This window comes from Mobula birostris, chromosome 27 (assembly GCF_030028105.1).
Source record: "Mobula birostris isolate sMobBir1 chromosome 27, sMobBir1.hap1, whole genome shotgun sequence".
NCBI lineage: Eukaryota > Metazoa > Chordata > Chondrichthyes > Myliobatiformes > Myliobatidae > Mobula > Mobula birostris.
Window position 1 is genome coordinate 1,253,167 of NC_092396.1, and position 12,821 is coordinate 1,265,987.

General features: G+C 43.2%; 1 protein-coding gene across 12 annotated transcripts in view; it reads left to right on the forward strand.

Annotated features, from left to right (window-relative positions):
- cdk11b (cyclin dependent kinase 11B) overlaps positions 1 to 12,821 on the forward strand; it is a 60,232-nt gene that overhangs the window by 27,189 nt on the left and 20,222 nt on the right. For 11 of the 12 annotated variants that reach the window (XM_072245181.1, XM_072245183.1, XM_072245180.1 and 8 more), the window contains 7 exons: positions 1,151 to 1,296; positions 2,573 to 2,695; positions 3,693 to 3,788; positions 5,815 to 5,904; positions 7,008 to 7,073; positions 10,722 to 10,930; positions 12,344 to 12,434. In XM_072245181.1, the coding sequence (XP_072101282.1) occupies positions 1,151 to 1,296; positions 2,573 to 2,695; positions 3,693 to 3,788; positions 5,815 to 5,904; positions 7,008 to 7,073; positions 10,722 to 10,930; positions 12,344 to 12,434 (821 nt within the window). The remainder of the gene's footprint in view (positions 1 to 1,150; positions 1,297 to 2,572; positions 2,696 to 3,692; positions 3,789 to 5,814; positions 5,905 to 7,007; positions 7,074 to 10,721; positions 10,931 to 12,343; positions 12,435 to 12,821) is intronic. The other variant, XM_072245187.1, reaches the window with a different exon arrangement.

A 12,821-nucleotide genomic window follows, 5' to 3' on the forward strand; every position in this document is an offset into this window, starting at 1 on the left:
TCTGAGTTTCTCCAGCATTTTGTGTGTGTTGCTCTGGATTTCCAGCAACTGAAGAATCTCTTGTGTTTATGATGATTATACGTTCCTATTACCTTAATTTAGTTCCTTACTTTCAACCTGCTCTCCTCCCAAGGTAATTGTTCCCTGCACACTCCATGTGCTTGTAATTCAAAGCAATTATCCTTAAGCAGACGAGCCATGTGGAGATATCAAATTACCAACAAACTGCAGTGTGAAATGGTATTTGCAGAGAGAAAAAAGCTTCATGTGTGACTCGTCTATCAGGTTATTAGTTAAGGAACCTCACTGTGAATCTCAAATACCATACGAGACATTTGTTTGCAGTGTGGACATTCTAGTGGCTCTGTTTAAAAGAGATGAAAACAAGCTGTACAAGTTGTGCCACTGCAGACTTTGGTCTTGATATTACATGAAGCTTTCTACCCCATTAAATTTCACTAAACTGAATCCAGTCTGCAATAATCTCATAAAAAAAATTGGCCAACCATCCATATAAAGTCATAGAACACTACAGAACAGAAACAGACCCTTTAGCCCATCTAGTCTCTGCTGATCTATTATTCTGCCTAGTCCCAGCGACATGCATTCAAACCATAGTCCTGTATACCCTCCCACACCTTTAAATGCTGAATTTGTTCCTTTGTCCGCCTCTTCCATTGGCAGCTTAGTCCACACTCACCACCCCCTCAGGTTCCCTTTAATTCACTTTTCATCCTTAAACTATGACCTCTAGTTCTAGTCTCACCCAACTTCAATATAAATATCTGATACACATATATCCTGTCCCCTTAAAATACCTTCCAATAATCTACCCACGACTTACAACATGCTCACCGGCCAATAAATATCCCACTTATTTTTAGAGCCTTTTTTAAACAACAGAAGACCGTTAGTTATTCTCCAGTCCTTCAGCACCTCACCCGTGACCAATGGATATATATTAGAATATAGTTACTGGATTTTGCAGACAAATTATTTAAATGGATTTTGTTTAGATTTTAAGTCATGTGGACTATTTCATCAACACAAAGAGTGTGTGGCAGGACATGCTGTGGTGTGTGATGTGACCTGTCTAAACACTGAAACTTTAGGCATGTTAGCACACTGATTACGCTTACGAACCTTCCAGGGACCGTCTTGAGCAACTTGAACGTCAGAGGGAACGGGAGAGAAGAATGAGGGAGAGGGAGCAACTACAAAAAGAACAATGGGAATTGAAAGAGCGTGAAAGGAGAGCTGAGGAACGGCGAAAGGAGCGAGATATCAGGAGGGAAGGTAAAACACCCAGACCTGCCACTGTGAAGATTTTCAAAAACACCGTGTGACACTTGCAGGAACATGTGCTTGTGTTTAAAATGAAATGAATGAATATGCATCTATGTGTATTCAGTATCTTTGCACTGATGTTGCTTACTACAAAGCACACAGAACAGTTACACTCCATAATGTGCAGTGTGTTAACCCTCACATTGGCCACCCCTCGGAGTCTGTAACACTGCACCGGCCCCTCCCGAGTCCATTATCCTGGGTTACTCCTGGTTACTCCTTCCCGAGTCCATTGTTCCTGGATTAGTCCTTCCCGAGTGCATTGTTCCTGGATTACTCCTGCTTACTCCTTCCCGAGTGAATTGTTCCTGGATTACTCCCGGTTACTCCTTCCTGAGTGAATTGTTCCTGGATTAGTCCCGGTTACTCCTTCCTGAGTGAATTGTTCCTGGATTAGTCCTAGTTATCTCCTTGAGTTCTGCAGTATGGTGCGGTAAACAGGAACCATCTCATTGTCAGCAATTGTCAGTGTAGATTAAGTGTTGTGGTGCAAAAGTAGATACAGGCAAGTTGGTTCGCAGACCATTCATGAACACACCAGCATACAACCTCCTGTTCTTGTGTTTTGTCTGTTCAAAACTTGCCATGAGACGCCTAAACTGGCATGGATAACTTCACTCACCATAACTCTGAGCTACACAACCTGCAGGCTCACTTTCAAGGGCTCTGCAATTCGTGTTCTCAGTATTATTTATTTATCTATGCCTTTTGCACGTTGGTTGTTTGCCAGTCTTTGTATAGTTTTTCATTGATTCTATTGTTTTTCTCTGTTCTACTGTGAATGCCTGCAAGATGATGAACTGCAGGGTAGTAGGTGGTGATACATACATTCTTTGATAATGAATTTACTTTGAACTTTGGATCGATGGATGTAACATATCTGAAATGTTTATGCTGTGATTAATGACATTTCAGTTGGTTCTTTACAAAGTAGACATGGCTGTTAAACAGACTGGCCCTGTTCCCTGAGATGACACAGTAGACAGTTAAACTCTGTGACAGATTGTGTAGAGTCATGAATTCCTAGCAGGTAGCACTGGAGAAGATCATTCAGCCCATTGTGTCCATGCTGACTGCATTTCCGAAGTTTTGTTCTGTGATCCTGCAGGTTACAGCTGTTGAGGTGTTCATCCATCTGAACATTCAGAGCTAATTTCTGACACACCTTGACAGCAGTTTTAATGCCGGGGTGTTGAAATGACTGAGAATCCGTTTGTTCTTTCAGCCATGATGCATCACCGTGGACTGAAGGATGAGTATGCTGAGAAAATTAAACTCCATTACAGGAACCACAGCCCAGTCTGGCGTCACACTGACAGGTTTGAACTGGGAGATGGAAGAAAAAGTGGTAAGGGCAACAAATTTACTGACTTTGTACTGAGACCTGAGAGCTACACCCACCTTTTGTGTAGTTTGAATCTGTATAACAAATCTGGTGCAATATTTTAACCAAAAAAAGTGGCAGTTGATGTTGGAAGAAGAACAGAGTTTGTGTAATGTGGAGACATACAAGAAGGAACAAACCACCATATCTGTGCTAACCAGGATGCTAATCCAAACCAATTCCATCTGCCTACACATGGTCTGTATCCAGTCATTCTCTGCCTGATCATGTGTCTGTCTAAATGCCTCCTAAATATTGTTATATCTGCTTCCACCGCCTTTCCTGGAAGCATGTTCCAGTCACCCATCACTCTGTGTGCAAAAAGAAAAACTTGCCTTCCTTTAAACTCCACTCCCTTACTTTAAACCTATCCTCACTAGCATTTGACATTTCCACCCACAGACTGTCCAATTACCTCCACCTGGTGTGATATTAGATACTTCAGTTGGATCACACTTCAGGCTCCAATGCTGCAGAGAAAATAATCCAAGTTTGTCCAAATTTTCCTTATAGCTAATACTGTCTAATCCAGGCAAGCCTCTTTTGTACCCTCTGCAAGATTTCCACATTCTTCCTGCATTGTGGTGACTGGAGCTGCAGCTGGTGCCATGGTAGCATAGTAGTTAGCAAACACTACTACAGTTCGGGCGTTGGAGTTTGGAGTTCAGTTTTGGCTCCGTCTGTAAGGAGTTTGTATGTTCTCCCTGGGACCACTTGGGTTTCCTCCAGGTTCGCCAGCTTGCTCCTACAGTCCAGAGATGTACCAGTTAGTAGGTCATTGTAAATTGTCCTGTGATTAGGCTAGGGTTAAATCAGTGGGTTGGTGGGCCCTCTAAATAAACAAATAAACAAAAGGAACTAAAAGGAAATATTCTACAATAATGAATAGAATTGGGGAATTGATGGATGGTGTGACATCTGTTTTGTAAATCTTGCTATTATTTGTGTTTTTTTCTGTTAGTGAAGGAAGAGAGGTATGAGGAAAAAGACGCACCATCTGATTTGCAAGACATCAGCGACAGTGAAATAAAGACCACGTCTGGAGAAAGTTCCTCAGGTATGTTGGGAGATGTTAAAACCAGGACGTGTGCATAAAGCAATCTTAGGCATTTTATAATGGCCTGGATGGTTCAATCTGTTGCATGTTAGATATCTTTATTAATATCTTTGAGCACTCTGCAAATGTGCCCTGGTGAAATATGAAGTTGCAGCCTGCACACAACAGAGTTTAGCAGTAACACGAGGAAATCTGCAGATGTTGGAAATTCAAGCAACACAGATGAAAATATGCTGGTGAACGCAGCAGGCCAGGCAGCGTCAGTATGTCCTGACGAAGGGTCTCGGCCCGAAAAGTCAACTGTACCTCTTCCTATAGATGCTGCCTGGCCTGCTGCGTTCACCAGCATTTTTTAAGAGTTTAACAGTATTGTATTTTTATACGCAGTGTCCACTTTATTGAGACACCTGTACACCTCATTAATGCAAATATCTAATCAGTCACTCATGTAGCAGCAATTCAAAGCATAAAAGCACACAGACATGGTCAAGAGGTTCAGCTGTTGTTCAGACCAAACATCGGAAAGGGGCTGAAATGTGATATGAGAAATTTGACCATGGAATGAATGTTGGTGCTAGACAGAGTGGTTTGAACATCTCAGAAACTGATGATCTCCTGAGATTTTCATGCACAAGTCTCTAGAATTTACAGAGGATGTGGTTTGCAGTTCTGTGGGTGAAAACATCTTGTTAATGAGAGGGATCAGAGGAGAATGGCCAGACTGGTTCAAGCTGACAGGAAGGCGACAGTAACTCAAATAACCACACGTTACAACAGTGGGGTGCAGAAGAGCATCTCTGAATGCGTAACATGTCAAACCTTGAAGTGGATGGGCTACAGTAGCAGAAAACTACGAACATACACTCAGTGGCCACTTTTAAGTACGAGTGGTGTGGGAGGTATCTAATATAGTGGCCACTGAGTGTAATTTACCTGTTGATTATTTTGTTTGGAGTGAGTAATATAGGAAAACATCCTGCACCCACGACATCTTGAATGGTAATGGTGCACCTGCATTTCCCCAGTGTAAGTCAGGGCGAAGGGGGACATGATGAGGAATATAAAGTTGAGGGGTATAGGTAAGGTAGGGGGTGGCACGGTTGGTTAGCAGTTTTGTTGGTCATTGTAAGTTGTCCTGTGATTAGGCTGGGGTTAAATAGGTGGGTCACTAGGTGGTGCAGCTCGTTGTGTTCTGTGCTCTATCTCTAAATAAATAACTGAATTTGGGGAAACTTTTCCTCTTACCAGAGGTAGGTAAAGCTGGACAACGTGGATTTATGGTAAAGGGGAAGAGATTTAGATTGAAGTGAGGGACATCCTTTTTCATCCAAAGAGTGGTCAGTATCTGTAATGCACGGCCTGCAATAGTCATGGAGGCAGAGCAGTGTCTGGAGAAGCCTTTGAATCTTGTGGGTACAGAAGCCTACACGACAAGTGCTGGAGGATGGGACAGATGCAGGTGGGTGTGCACTGGTCAGTATAGGCATGGAGGGCTGACTGCTCTGAACAGGTAAACAAATCGTCATGCAATGCACCTCAAAGGAGATTCACCCTGAGCAGTTGTAGCTTCATGTGTGAATATTATGTTCCACATTCAGCTGTCTTTGTTGCTTCTTTTATTTTTTATTTAGAGACAAGGCACGGAAACAGGCCCTCCTGGTCCAAAAAGCCCACACTGCCCAATTACACCCAACTGGCCAATTGACCTGTTAACCGGCATGATTTTGGAACACGGGAGGAAACCGGAGCACCCGGAGGAAATCCATGTGTCATGGGGAGAACATATGAAATAGAGATGGTGGCAGGAATTGAACCTGTGACACTGGCACTGTAAAGCTTTGTGCTAACTGTTTTGTTATTGTGCCGTCCCTCAGACTTCCCTGTAATTGTATCAGACGGGAATGCTGCCTTTGAGTGTTCTCTTAAAATAATGTTAAATGTATTTATACACAACTGGTTACTTTTAAAAGATGTTTATTGTGGTACTGACCTAGGATTTCTTTTCATTGTTACTTTTACTGCACAGGTTCTGCAACAGCCTCAGAGGCCGAGAGCACCAGTGAGGGCTCGGAGGAATCGCCAAGTCCGTCTGATGTGGAGTCAGAGCCGTCTCCTGGTGAGAACCAGTTTCTGTTCCACTGCATGTTCTAAACATATCTGGAGGGTGCACAATTCTATCAAATTGATTAAAGAACCTGAAATGAATTAATGCCCCATTTATCCTCACGTGGTGTAGTAGGGACCAAATAAACTGTCCTTTATAATTGTTCTGCTGTAAATGATCCTCGTACACCATAAGGCAAGAGAACAAAATAGGCCACTCAGACCGCTGAGCCTGCCTTCACCGCTGTTCAATCTGGCTGATACACTTTCCCTCTCAACCTATTCTCCTGCCTTCTCCCCGTGACCTTTGGCATCCTTACTAATTGAGAACCTATCGTCCTCTGCTCTACAGCCATCTGTAGCAATGAATTCCACAGATTCACTAATGGTTCAGAATAAAAGTGACAAGAAATGTGATTAGAATAAAAATCTTAAACTCTGAGAAGATTCTCAGATACTGAGCCTTTACAGAGCATTTCCCAAAATCTAGAGACTTAAGTACACTGTCCATGTGAAGCAGCAATTTACTTTTGTTTTCAGTTATGAATGCAACTTTCATCTCGGTGTGACCTTCTTGGCATTATGGACAGATTGGGGTGACTCCTGTTCAGTCTGCAAATATGACCTCCAAAATTCCAGCAGCGTATCACTTTAATGCCCTCTTCTGTTCTCACTTCAATCTCTGTCCTGTATTTCAACAAACCTGTTTGTCACTTTGGGGAACCACATCTTGTGACTCAGTGCATCCTAGCTTTCTGGTGAGGATGTAGATTTTTAACAATTTCAGATAATAATCACTTTTATTCCCAGTGTCCAGTGATAATTTCAGATCAGTTTCTATTTTCCTTGTGCTGTCACTTGTCATTTAATCTCTCGCGACTTCTCTTGTTACAGATTTCCATTTTTGTTTTTTCCTCTTTAGATTCTTAAATGATTTTATCTCTGATTTTACCCAGCTCTGATGAAAGCCATCACCCTGGAAATGTTAGCTCTTTCTCTCTCTGCAGATGCCACTTGAAGTTACAGCATGCTTCCATCATTTTCTGTTTTTACTTAGTTTAAAGTATTAGGTGGAGTTAGGAACTGAGCTTCTTTCTCTGAATTCCTTTTCCATAGGAGAGATCAGTGAAGATGAAGAGCACAGTGACGAGGAAAGGCAGAATGGAAACCACCTCCAAATGGGTAAATACCAATCTGTACCTTTCCACCAGCCGTGAAAGCTCTTTTGTTGCCATTGAGAGAGAGGTTATTCAAGTTCAAATTTAATTGTCATTCAACCATCATGAATACAGCAAAACGAGACCATGTTCCTCTGGGGCCAAGGTGCAAAACACGGTAGCAACAGTCACACACAGCACATATAATTACCATAGTAGAAAACATAAAGTCACTAGACAAAAAAATAGATATATAATTGAAATCCCCGAGTGTCATGACCTGTAGATTGATGCATGGATGTTGTTCTGGAACCACATTTCTGCAACAACAAGCCCACGGTAATTCCTCATCCCGTGTAAATGCAGCTGCACACAAACACAGTTCAACTTGTCTTCGACCAAGCGAACACTGGAGGGCAGCAGCAACGGGAAATTCTGTGTTGTCATGACAGCACAATGTTCTTAGACCCTCTCTTCCTTCTGTACTCTTGACTTGTTGTTATTTGAGATACAGCCCACTACAGTGGTATAATCTATAAACTTGTAGATGGAATTAAAACAGAATCTGGCCACACATTCATGAGTGTACAGGGAGTAGGATATAGAGCTGAGGACACAGCCTTGTGAAGCATCAATGTTGAGGATAATCGTGGCGGAAGTGTTACTGCCTCTCCTTACGGATATCGGTAAGTTGGTCAGGAAGTCCAGGATCCAATTGCAGAGGCATATGTTGAGTCCCAGGTCTAGAAAAGTAGTGATGAGTTTGCTTGGAAATGTAGTATTCAAGGCAGAGCTGCCGTCAATAAGCAGTCATCTAATGAAGGTATCTTTACTGTCCAGATGCTCCAGATATCAGTGTAGGACCAGGGAGATGGCATCTGCCATAGACCTGTATGGATGGGAGGTGAATTGCAGTGGATCAAGGATTTTTGGAAAATGGAGTTAGTGTATGCCAAGAAGGGTTTTAATAGAGCTGCAGTATTACCTCACGGCTCTTGAGCTCAACCTCCCTGCATACACTCAGGGAGGTTGAGCTCAAGAGCCGTGAGGTAATGCTGCAGCTCTATTAAAACCCTGGTTGGACCAGACTTGAAGTAATGTGTTCAGTTCTGGCTGCCTCATTATAGGTAGCAGGGATAAGCTCCCACTACCTGTTAAGTGTTCCCAATGGCATATGACTCAATTAGCCTCTGACAACCAAGTCCAGCAGAACCGTTTCTACTACAGAAGAAGGGGCAAAAGCGGGTTGCTGGTGCCTTAAAACCAATCGCTTCAGGCAGACGGGGCTCGTCAGCCGTGGTTGGCAGCTCATCTAGGAGAAGGAAAACCCTGATCTGGAACCTCCGCTGCCTTGTGGCTACACCCACTCATGGGAAAGGCTTCAGGAGTAAACCCAGAGAAAAAATCCAGAGCTGGAGTCCCTAAGGCAGTTCTACATTGAGATCAATGCAGACTGGCAGCTCCTGCGATGCTGTTGGTGCTAATCTGTCTGGGTCACTGCTGTTCCTTTGGGTTCATCTCATGTGTGGATAGGGGGAGCTTGCTCTCCATATTGTAGTGCCCTGACAGTTTGGATGCAGCATTCTTGGTCAATCATGAACAATGAAGACCTCATAGGTCATAGGAAGGATGTGGAAAGTGCAGGGGATGTCGTTTAAATTGGAGAGCATCCCTTATGAGGATAGGTTGAGCAAACCAGGGCTTTTCTGTTTGGAACAAAGGGGGATGAGAAGTGACTTGATAGAGATGTACAAGATTATGAGGGACTTGGACTGAGTGGACAGCCAGAGACTTTTTTCTAGGGCAGAAATGGCTAATACAAGGGGACATCATTTTAAGGTAATGGAAAGAAAGTAGAGAGGAGATGTCAGAGAGTGATGAGGGCCTGGAGTGCACTACTAGCGGTGGTGGTAATGGCAGGTACATTTAAGAGACTCTTAGATAGGCAGATAGACTTAAAAAATGGAGCACTATGTGGAAGAGAAGATTAGATTTATCAGAGGGTAGGTTAAAAGGTCAGCATGACATGACATTGTGGGCTGAAGGAGTTGTACAGGTTTTCCCCGCCATCCGAAGGTAGAGCGTTCTTATGAAACGGTCCGTAAGCCGAAATGTCGTAAAGCAAAGAAGCAATTACCATTTATTTATACGGGAAAAATTTGTGAGCGTTCGCACACCCAAAAATAACCTACCAAATCATGCCAAATAACACACAAAACCTAAAATAACAGTAACATATAGTAAAAGCAGGAATGATATGATAAATACACAGCCTTTATAAAGTAGAAATACTTTTCCACAATCATTACTGAACTGTTCTCCGTAGCGAAAATCTCACGCGAGCGCTGTTGGCAAGAACACTCTCTCCAGTAACCTTTAAGCTATGAAGCTGCCAAATCATACCAAATAACACGTAAAAATACACAGCCTATATAAAGCAGAAATAATGTATGTACAGTGTAGTATCACTTACTGGAATCGGGAAGATAGCTTGCCGAGCACACGGATGATGGTGTGTTAGACTGAGCTGTCGGAGTTTGGGTGGTGCAGTGGCCTCCACCCTCGAGGCCGCTGAGCGATACATTGCTGCGAAACACGCAGGGGTCCAGCGGTAGCCGGGAGGTACACAGCGCATCTTTAAGAAAAAAGCCGAAATAAGCTAATTAATTAGGTGCCGCCGACACGTAATCGTCGGCCCAGGTCAGTGCCGATTTCTGATTGTGTCGTCTCTGATCTGGGCCGACAATTACGTGTCGGCAGCACCTAATTAATTAGCATGTTTATTTCGGCTTTTTTCTTAAAGGTATGCTGTGTGCGTCCCAGCTACCGTTGCATTTTCCGCGAATCGGTATCTGTCCGTGGCCTGGGTGTTGGGGTGGTGGGACACTGGGGTGTCATCTCGTCACCTGTTTCCATTAGGGCAGGCAGTTCATCTTCTCCTATGACTGCCCGCCTCGATGTCGAAGGTCGAGGTTCATCGTCTGCTGTGGCTGATGTGGAAGGCTCGCTTGACTGCTGAGCCTCGCACATTTTTCTATCACACAGTTCTTTAATAAGGACTCAAACCATCCTGCAAATATCTCCTAAACCGACGTACCCTTTCAAAATTAAAGTCGTACTTTATCATTACTCATTCGGTTTCGATTGTTATCCTTTTTTTCTTCCAATTGCATCAGCTCTTCATCTGTCAGTTCTTGGTCATGGGATGCCAAAACCTCTTCAACATCATGTTCGTCAGCTTCCACAAGCCAAACTCACGTTGTCCTTACTTCGTTCACCATGATCAAAACGCTTAATTATGTCTAGTTTTACCGTAAGTGTAACACCCTTACGAGCTCTTTCAAGCTTTTCCGATACCATAGACCTCATCTTGCAAACGGCTGCTCACGGGCACGTGTTAAAGCAAAGCAGTTCCCAATCCGGGGGAGAGCGGCTGCTTGGGGCGCTCTCTGCCTTTTACTGCACGCTGAAGTTTTTTTTTCGTAACAGTGAAAACACCTTCTGAAAGCAAAAACAGGGTACTAATGTAGGTCTTTTGTAACAGTGAGGTTTCGTAAAGCAAATATTCGAAAAGTGGGGGACACCTGTATTGTGCTGTTCTTTTCAATGTTCAAAATATAGCGTCTGGTGCTGAGGTAGATTATTTGTTTTTTTCTGATACTGAATTTGTAAGTTACAGAATCAAAGTTTGACCATGATTCAGAAGAGAGCGTGGAGGAGGAGGAAGAGGAGGAGATGGAGGATGAGGAGGATGAGGAGGAGGAGGAGGAGGGGAGTCCGATCTCCAACGCTCCTACTGAAGGAGATTATGTTCCTGACTCACCGCCTGCCTCACCAGTGGAACTGAAGAAAGAGCTGCCGCAGTACTTGCCTGCTCTTCAGGTAAAAAAACAACTGTAACCAGGTGTGGTGGAAATACTCGAGGTCAGGATGTATCTGTGTTGAAACAGTATTGATGAAAGGACTGACCTCCCCCTCTCCCCATCCTATTCTGGCTTCTGCCCCCTTCCTTTCCAATCCTGATGATCATCAACTATTTATTCCTCTCCACAGATGCTGCCTGGCCTGCTGAGTTCCTCCAGAATTTTGGGTGTTGCACTGGATTTCCAGCCTCTGCAGAATCTCTTGTTCTATGTTGACTTCAGATTTCCAGCATCAGCTATATTGTAATATGGAACAGAGAACAGCCGATGATACCATTTGTACAGAAACAATGGAACATGAGTAATGTCATTACTGTGAATGTGGCTGTAACCCAGTCTAGAAGGTGGAAATATCTGAATTTCACATTGACACCATGTCTAAATATTTTTAAATATTTGGAGATGGAGAGACTGCAGATGTGGGAATCTGGAACAATATACAATCAGCTGGAGGAACTGCATCTGTGTGAGGGAGCTGTTCGACTTTGTGGCTTTGTAAATATTTGATTTACATGACAAATGTTGATGCATATTCCCAATTTAGATTACCCACAGGGTCACAGCAGAGGCATTTAAATGCTTGAGATAGAAATTCCATTCTGCTCATATACATCTTGCCTCTCAGTCCCAAACAAATCTGGCCCCAGCACCCCCTCTCAAAGCTTCCCCTCCCACCAACACCCATAGCTTTGTTAACAAAAATACTACAGATGCTGGAATCGGGGACAAAAAGCAGAATGGACTCGAGTAGTGTCTGCTGACAAAAGGTGTCAGTTGGTGCTTCAAGATTCAAGATTATTCAGTGCCTTTTCCAGTACACGAGTATAAAGGAGAACAAAATAATTGTTACTTGGATCCGATACAGCAGGGAAAAAACACTAAGATAAATAACACGATAATAAGAATATAATAAATATAAATTCATAAGATGGCTTGTATACGTAGATTGATTGTATATCCATAAAGTGACACTAGGCACATAAGTGACTGACAGGAAATGATAAAGTAGTGGTGGTTGGGGGTGTGGAGAGGTGCGTTAGTGGGTGGAGGTGTTGTTCAGCCTCACTGCTTGGAGAAAATAACAGTCTCTTGAGTCTGGTGGTCCTGCCATGGACGCTACCTAGCCTCTTCCTTGATGGGAGTGGGTGGGTTGGTGGGTGTGATGTACTGGGCAGTGTCATCTACCTAACACATCACTGGGTTGAGAGCTGAATCTGGACAGAGGTATCACTTGTCTCTGCCAGTAATGAGGTTCTTCACTTCTTTATGACAAGGAGTGTCAGTACTTAACCTACCACCTGATGTTTATAAAGCCGCCTCCCATTTCAGAAATCCACTAAAACGTTGCCTGTTTATACTTTGCTGTTTTTAGGGTTGCCGTAGTGTAGAGGAATTTCAGTGTCTTAATAGAATTGAAGAAGGAACATATGGTGTGGTTTACCGAGCCAAGGACAAAAAGACAGGTGAGAATGGAATTTGTTTTCAGCAGGATGGCTGCACGTGTTCATTCTGTTCACTGCTCCGGTCTGCATGGTTCACCGCTCTGGTCCAGTTGATGCTTTCCATGAGCTGAAACTACAATGACTGGAAGAAGTCCAGGCATCATAGTTCTGTGAATCACATTGTCCAGTCTGGAGATGGGAATCGGCCACTGTGATAATTATAGAAACTACTAAAATCCATCTTGGGAATAGAAAATTGACACCATTTATTCTATACCCCTGTTGAACATAAAACTGAGTTATTGAAATCTTTGTGCTGGTCACAAATGTGACCTGAAGTGTTTAGAATCAGGTCTCTGACAGAAGTATGTGCTGAAAATAGACAGTTTCTCCAGAGTTAATCTCTGG